The sequence below is a fragment of the Salarias fasciatus genome, chromosome 20 (assembly GCF_902148845.1).
Source record: "Salarias fasciatus chromosome 20, fSalaFa1.1, whole genome shotgun sequence".
In the NCBI taxonomy this organism is placed as follows: Eukaryota; Metazoa; Chordata; class Actinopteri; order Blenniiformes; family Blenniidae; genus Salarias; species Salarias fasciatus.
This window is the reverse complement of record NC_043764.1, coordinates 12,386,316-12,394,689: the sequence shown is the minus strand read 5'-3', so window position 1 is coordinate 12,394,689 and position 8,374 is coordinate 12,386,316. Positions and strand designations below refer to the sequence as shown.

The window sequence follows — 8,374 nt, the reverse complement described above, 5'->3', positions numbered from 1 at the left end:
GCTTTTTTGACACGAAAACCCTCGCAGCATTCTGGACACGGGGATCGAGCGTAACAGGACGGATGTCATAAGCTGTTGTCGACTTACGTTCTCTGCCATGCGCTTGCACTAAGTTTGCCACAGTGTGAGGGAATATGAGGGTGATGCTAAGTGAAATGCTCATTTTGCGTTTGTGATTACCAAGGCCCATGGGCGATATGCACTAATGTGAGCTAATGCAATAGATTACACAGTGCTGGCCCAGGGGAACAGACAGCAAACAGATGTGGTCTACTCAAAAAGGGAGGAGGAGGAGGAGAAGGAGGAGGAGGAGGAGGACGGGGAGGTAGTAGTGGGGGGGTGAAGATAAAAAAAAAAAAAGTTGAAAGTGTTCAATGTGCTGAAGATTGTCTCTTGCAATTTGTTGGTTACAGAATGTGCTGCCATGATGGCTTTTGTCAGACTTTGCCTTTTATAGAGACGGGAAGAGTCAACAGCAGTGTCCTGATGTCTCTGCAGATGTGGAAGCGTTTATCAAACTTCTCGTTCTCTATAATTATTGAAGTAGTGAACGCTCGGCGGATCCCAGATCAGGTAAAATCAGCGGCGTCACTGCAGGCGTGTGACCTTTGATTTCCTAACACCTGTGTAACATCTCCACGAGTTTCAACACACATAAGCAAAGTAAACAAGTTTATTATACCGGGACTGAGTTTCTTGTCCTGTGGTTAGAGCCACAGTTTCATACAAAACCATGTTATTTATTTTTTATTTTTGCGCAAGAACTTTTAACTGTTTGACCCCCCCGGCTACTTTCCACCCTTCCATCAAAGCTGAGGACCTGATCTCTGAGGTTTGCTGTGCAGCCTGAACACATACAGTAAAAAGCTGTGCGTCCAGTCCGGCACAGGCTGATCTTGACTTTGTCAATACTGCTCTCTAGTGGTCGATCTGGGTCATTGACGGAAAATCAGAACAGGCCACACACCCTGCAGGGTTGTGCACGTTTTCTCTCAACTAGTATAGTTATTCAGACTTGATTTTGGTTGGGTTTTCTGTCTTTAGTACATGTTTTCATTGAGATACTGGACTGAAGGAGTGAATCCACCACCGTTTACCACCCTCGGTGTCTGTGTGTCAGTTGTTCTTTTCCCCCCGGGCCACCTGAGCTTCCTTCCACAGTCAAAAAACAGGTTTGAACTGGTGACGATTAATTACACATTAGATTGAATATGTGTCAACTGGTATCGACCCCGAGCTGGACGAAGCTGTAAGATTAATAGATAGGAAAACTGAAAAGTTTCAGATGGTGTTTTATGGACAATTAAGTAGATGTTTACCTTTACTCAAATCTGATCACTTCTTTTTTTAATATAAATAGTCAAAATGATTTCAAAGAAAACAAAGTTGTGTATGTTTAGGCAATATAATATTTAGACACAAGAAATGTGTGTGTAAAGTAAGAATGTGATTGTGTATTTTGAGCAGCTGAAGGAAAAAAAAAAACTTGCTTGTTTAAGCAGAAAGACCAACAGGGTCAAAGGTCCACAAATTCCTCTTGTTTTCTGAGTGGACATGTGTGAGAAAAACAGTCATTTAGTCACCTTTAATTTTTTATTTCTGAAATGTGTCTTTCAATACTCAAAATATTTCCATTCGTACTCAAGCATACATGGAATGTGAACACCAAACCAAACCGAAAAAAAAAAAACAACAAAAAAAAAAAACAAAACAATGACAATAAAACAAACTATTCAATTCAGGCTTTTTCAAAAGTGGCAAAAAGACAAAGTTACATTGCAACTTGTGCATACAACCTGAGATTTCTCATTCACAGTGTACGGTAAACTGAGCCATACATCGGCAGAGCTGCTGCCGCCGCTGGATTTTTCCTGGTTTTGACATCTCATAAAGACCACTTGATGACCAGTCAACTCCGACTGGGCTCGCAATCAAAAAGCACATGAAACAAACGAAACTTAAATTTGTGTTTTGTTAATTCTGTGATTTTCGTAGCCTACAGCTCAAAGCGCCTGTTGAAGGGCGACGACTGGCTCAGCCGGCATGATCGCGTTTAGCAGCTTTACAGAGGGAAGTGTCTCGATCGCAGCATGAGGTAGAACTGTCCGACGCGCAGCGAGGGGGTCGGTAGGTACTGTGGCCCGTAAACTCCTCGGCCGAAGCCATCCAAAATTCAACAAAAACTCCCCACCACACTGTGCTCAGGAAACGAGGAACCTAAATAAGGAATAGTGTGTCTTTTACTGCCTGGGTATCAAGAGGTTTTTTTTGTTTTGTTTTATTTTTTTTAAAATAAAGAAGCAGTGTTCTCCCAAATATTATTTCTTAGGCTTTAGCTCAACACAGTTCAATATGTACTGAAAGCTTTACAAATGGATCTTCACCCCACAAATTATTTTCTTTAGTCACATATCTACAGGTTAGTGTGGGTCAAACAGAAAATGATCAACAGTTTTGAATGGAAAGATTTAACATAGAGACGATCTGCACTCTTAATCTCAAACAAAAAGGAAAAGTCTAAGGAAATTCTCTGAAATGTCATTTTCTTCTAGCAGAGTACAGGAGCAAAATCAATCTGACATCAAATATATACATGAAATTCAATTTCTGAAGATATTCTCCAAAATAAGGTAGCAGCAACAGCCGTTGAAATCCAGAGTAAGAGAAAACGGTCTCTAGAACTTCATTCATATCAAGTTCAAGGTTTTCTGAATAAGTCTGGTCAGGGTTTAGAAATGAAGAAGATCCAAAATAGTTCTCAAACTTTCAGTTCAGTGGTTTTTCCCTTCAGGCACTTTTGTCAGACATCCCGTAGCGTTGATTGGGGAAGGAGCTGGTGGGCTCTCTCCTCTGCAGGTTGGGTAGGCCCGGTAAGTGTGGGTACAGCACAGTCCTGCCTCCTGAGATTAAAACAAAAACAAGAGACATTAGCTCTGAAACAATCTGAGAGAAAACTCAAATCTACAGTGGTCATCTATTCCATACCTGCTGTGGGAGGGGCCAGTCCTCCGGGACTGGGGTTGGGCGGCGTGCTGTGATAGAAAGCGGCCAGTTCGCTTGGCGTGTAGGGATGCAGGAGGTTCATCATGCCCCACTCAGCGTCCAGACCTGCCCCGAGAGGCGGGCACGCCCCCAGAGCCTCGGACGGTGTGGGCAGACCGGCCCCCTGCGGCATGGTCCTCATGCTCCTCCCCGTCATGAGCAGCCTCCTGGGCCCGTCCATCGGCGGTCCTCTCACCGCCGGCTTCTCCCCGGGGTCGGCCATCGTGCCGGCCGGCGCAGTAAACCTCATCCGTTTGCGTGCGGATTCGCCAAAGTCCATTTTAGGGAGGCCCCGAAACGGGGTGGCGATGCACAGCCTGGCGGCGTCCGAGTGCCAGAGGGAGCCGCCTCTGGGCGGGTAGCTCCTCTCGCCGACCCCCGCTCGGTCCAGGGTGAACCTGCCGCCGGCGCCGGGTCTCCTCTGGAGCTCTGCGTGTCTGGAGGACTCCTGACCGGGCTGTGAACCGGGGTTCACCCTGACGGGCTGGACGGCTTCCTGTACGGGTGCAGGGCCAGGGGGGGCAGGCGGCTGCCTCGGACCGTTCGGGGGGTTGACAGGAGGCTTTGCTTGTTTTCCCGGCGGGGGGGGCGGGGACCTGGTTCGACGCGGGTTGCGCCTGTCGATTTGAAGCGGGGGAACATCCTTCCCGTTCAGCGCGGGGGGGCAGCCCGTGAAGCGCCTCAGTCTAGTGTTGCCTGTGAATCTGCTCCTCTTGTGGATCAGCCTGTGGTGGATAATCAGAACCTCGGGGTGGACGGTTATAAAGGGACAGAACGAGCAGGAAATGGGAAATACTACGTTCTTGGCTGGGATGGCGAGAGACTCTTTCAGAGACAGATTTAATGGAGCCTCTGAATCTTCTCTCTTTATGTCGACCTTCTCCAGGTGAACAGGTGAGGGGAGCCCCTCACTGCTTGGGGACAATTCGCTGTACTCCGTCTTCACCAGCAGTGGTGGACTGCTGCGCTTGCCACTGGCGTCGCCCAGTCCGCCAAATGGCGATCCACTGGTGGGACCCCAGAGTTTGGCCTCGGGCTTTTCATCATCGCTTCCTGGCTTCTCCTCGCTGGGGGAGGGCACGGACAGCTCCGGTCTGCTGGGGATCTGCATGGGGGGCTTGTCCTTGTGACGGCGATCCAGGTGGTATTTCAGTGACGTCTTCTGAGCGGCAGCGTAGTCGCAGTAAATACACTTGTAAGGCTTCTCACCTGAAACAAACAAATTATAGGAGTCTTTAAATTATGGAGCACAATTTAGTCAAAACTCTTCAATTCATAAAGTTATCACTGAAACTACAGGATAGCTGTAAAATCGTCACATACAGCAGCAGCCAACTTTTTTTTTTTTTTGCAAATGCTTCGTGTAGTAAAACAAGTTTTTCAAAACTGAAACGAAAAGCAACCTCTGGTTTGTTTATATACATGAATATGATCTAAAGAAAGCTTCAATCACTACTGATATATTGAAGGCATATGAGCACATTTATTCGATATGAAGACAAAAACATACCTGTGTGAGTCCTCAAGTGAACTGTGAGGTAGTGACTTGACTTGAAGGATTTCCCACAGTGAGTGCAATGTCTCGATCTGGGTTTTGAGCGATCAAATCCATCTTCACCTTGGAAAATAGAGACAAATACAGTGAACAAAATAATACTTTGAAAATTCCAAAACGTTCAACAAGTGTGTAGATGTGGATTTACCTAAATCCATGGCTTCTTCGAAGCCCTCTTCAGTGACCTCTTCTCCCTGGTCCGGTGAGACCGCTCTCGGCTGCTTCGCGTCGACAGAAGAAACTGGACTTTCTTCCCCGCTCTTCTCCCGTTTGTGCACCCTGGAGTGGAGGACCAGCTGGTGGTAGGTCCTGAAGGTCCTCTGGCACACCTCACAAGTGGTCGGCCTGTATTTGTTCTTTACTTGCTGGATCTGAGGCCGGCGCTCTTTCCCTGCCACTTTTTTCAAAGGCTGGTCCTCTTGACCTTTGACCCAAATCATATTCAATTCTTCCTTATCAGACCCACTCTGCTCATTATCTGTGCTGGCTTCCTGGCCAGTTTCTTTCTGATTATTTGGCCCGACGGCTAACTTTCCTTTGGTTGCAAGTTGCCAGGCCTGATAAGTGACAAAGGGGTTGAACTGAGGAATCCACTTCGACGTTCTGACAGGCAGGTCGCTCTCTGTAACACGGGGCTTAACATTCAGGCCTTGAAGAAATAACTCTTGGGATTCGGCAGCTCCATCCAGCCGCTGTTTATCTTTGTCTGGCTCCACCTCTCGGTTATGTATTTTACTATGTTCGGCCAAACTGTCGTGGTCCGGGAAAAAAAAGCCGCAGACCATGCACATTTTGTAAGAGCTGACCACAGGCTCCGGTGCAGGCTCCTGCACGACATCGTTGATTGTCATGGGGGGCTCGGAGTCTTGCAGTCCCTTGCCCTTTCCGCCTGGTTTCGCGTGCACCTTTACATGTTTCTTGAGGAACCAAGATTCTCTAAACCGACGTCCGCAGACATTGCAACAGTAGGTGAAGTAGTCTTTGTGCTTCCTCATATGAGACTCGAGCTCGCTGGCGTCTTGTGATATCTGGCCACACAAAATGCAGCTGTGAACCTCCTCTTTTTCCACAGGAAGGCTGTTGGGTTTGATCCTGGGCCCCTCCCCTGGGATCCTGAATTCTGCTTCGACCCGGAGCACGGCGGGCTCTGAGAAGGTGGTGGGGTGCTCTGTGAGCACATGAGGGCCCAGCTCATCCTGGCGAGTGAACGTCTGATCGCAGAACATGCACGACAGCAGTGCATTTCCTCCCGATTGCAACACAGGCTCCGGGTAGGTGGTGTGTGGTGTCATGCTACAGCCGAGCCCCGGGATGCTTGCACTGTCACTTATAAGTATATCTTGAGGTAGCCCATCTGAGCAATCCACAAACGGCAACACCGAGTAGGTCGGCATTCTCCACTCGGAGTCGGTCACACTGTCGGGGCGACAGGTACCTGGAAAGAAAAAGGAAGTTTATCTTCAATTTGTATTCATTATTTAATATCCTCAACAGAAAGTTTTAACTCATAGTATAGTAGCATCTGAAAACTGTGTTTGGTGTAAACTGTACATTGCATAAAGCATATAAGATCTTATTTATGCTGAGAAAGGAACTTTTGCTAGACCCCTCCCCATGGTTCCTGTTGGAAAGTCAGACAAATCATTGCAGGCTGCATGTTACGATTGGTCAACACGGTTAGCCAGAGGGACAAGGTTAAGATTGTATTATCCTGGCCAATATAATTGTGTTTAGCGATATTAGCATGACATTCATCAAAATATGCTTACAGCTTTGGAACTGTCACCAAAACAAACTGGATAAACCATACTGAATATTTTTTGTAAAAAAAAAAAAAAAAAAAAAAAAAGAAATTCATTACACTTTTCTTATGATCGACTTCTCTAAAAGGTGGAAATAACATAAATTAGTTTAAAGTTATGAATTTTCCTTTAACAGAAAGGCCCATTTGGCATTGTGGTGTAAAAAAATAAAATATTTTTTTTTCTGATTTCCTTGAATTAAAACAACAACAAATACTCAGATAAAATAACTTGAACAACATTGTTTTCACAGGATTGTTCTTCAGCGGGTGAGGGCAAGCATTTTCTGAACTTACATAGATGAGGAGAGTTTATCCTGATAATTCAATTGGTGATATAAACCCTAGTTAGTCTTAACAATGGCAGCAAATCAAGTAAGCTGGTTGGTTTAAATCAGACGGCCAGCCTTGTAACTTGATGGCTGGTAATATAGTGTGTAAACATGCCAGTTTCTAAGTCTTCAAAGAGAGACTGGTTGATTAATCAGCCAGGATTTGACACATTAATAAACAATGACAATAATTGTTATCTGCCTCTATTTCAGTAGAGGAAAAAAACTGTGTGATTGGCCTCAGGGTAGTGAAACCTGAAGGGCAAGATCTACAACTCATGCAAATAGAAATGAAGCTGTCCACTGTAGCATTACTGTATCTCTGTGTATACATTCATAACACCACTTTAAAATGGTTCCATCAAAGTTGAAACTGAACAATGGAGTTGATAAGGTGAAGTGGGGAAATCCCAGCTTCTGGATTCCAATCCTTTTCCAGCAAATGAAACCAAATTAAACACTAAACTTCTGCAGTTTCATGGAACGCAGAAGATAATATGGTAGAAGTTTAACTCCATGTAGAATGTCTCGTTTCTGTCTTTCCTGGTTTCTTTAAAGAACGCGCAGGCTTGCTGTTAGCCACCCTGTTTTTCCAGTCAACCCAGCCCTGTTAACACCATTCATTCAGGGCGAAGGGATGCTGGAGCAACAGTTAGCTCCTTTAAACGACTATAAACTCAATTATCTGATCACCCCAGCGGTTATTACATCCTAATATGTCCTTTATAACCCAAAACACGAGCTTTTTATTCTGTTGCTCTCTTTCCAGGAGACGAACAGATCCACATCAAACCCGATGAGGCTGGAGAGTGATATAAACACGTTGGTTTTTTAAACTTTAGCATGAATTATTCAACAGAAGGAGAGAGAAAGAAAAAAAACACGCTTTCACACGAACGAGATTTAACTGGAGAAGCACGAGCTTACGCTGTGTGTGTGTGTGTGTGTGTGTATGTGTGCGTGCGTGTGCTCGCGATATTTGTTTAAAAAGCCACTTTCATAAGTAACATAACGACTCGTTAAATTAGTTAAACTTCAGTTAATAGAGGACAGCGCGCGGAAGCGACGGAAACACTCGCGAGCAAACAAGTGTAGAAACTCACCAAACAATACCAAGTGAGAATTTCCGGATTAATAATGATTACAGCTGAGCCCCGGAGTTCAAGTGAAGCTACGAGCTGTTGTTTTAGATGTGTGTGATGCTCCTTCCGTCTCGCGCACGCACGCACGTACACACACACGCACATACTGCTACGATCGCACGCGGACACAGTGTGCAAACTGCTGAAAACTCACCTTTTCCGTCGGTGTGGATGTGAATCGTTTTCGTCCGACTTGCCGTGCTGCAGCTGTTGAACCCAGCGAGGCGCGCTCCCGTCACGACTCCCAAAGCAGGAGGAAGATGGTGCGCGTTCACGACCCCCCACCTAAAAAAAAAAAAAAAAAAAAAAAAAACAACAACCCTTATCCACATTAGCCGGTCACGTGATCAGGGGTGACAAAAAGAGCATGAATAGGTGAGTTAATTGTTACCTGCAACACACAAAACGCACAAACTTAACTCATTACAACTTATTATTAAAAAACAGACAGAAAACGTGGAAGTCTCCACCTCGGTTTCCACTTTAACTCGCTCATTTTGCA

At 45.5% G+C, this 8,374-nt stretch overlaps 1 protein-coding gene across 2 annotated transcripts; it reads right to left on the bottom strand.

The window, feature by feature from the left end:
* Nucleotides 1–1,720: 1,720 nt before the first annotated feature.
* Nucleotides 1,721–8,105, bottom strand: znf217 (zinc finger protein 217). 2 transcript variants are annotated; one of them, XM_030118736.1, is made up of 5 exons: nt 8,027–8,105; nt 4,746–6,032; nt 4,553–4,660; nt 2,986–4,251; nt 1,721–2,900 (listed from the first exon to the last, which is right to left on the bottom strand). In XM_030118736.1, the coding sequence occupies exons 2-5, from the start codon at nt 5,989–5,991 to the stop codon at nt 2,788–2,790; spliced, it is 2,733 nt and encodes a 910-aa protein (XP_029974596.1). In that variant the 5' UTR covers nt 5,992–6,032; nt 8,027–8,105; the 3' UTR covers nt 1,721–2,787. The 2 variants fall into 2 exon arrangements, with proteins under 2 accessions (XP_029974596.1, XP_029974595.1); XM_030118735.1 differs by lacking the exon at nt 8,027–8,105 and adding an exon at nt 7,834–7,927 and having other exon boundaries at nt 2,767–2,900.
* Nucleotides 8,106–8,374: the final 269 nt, after the last annotated feature.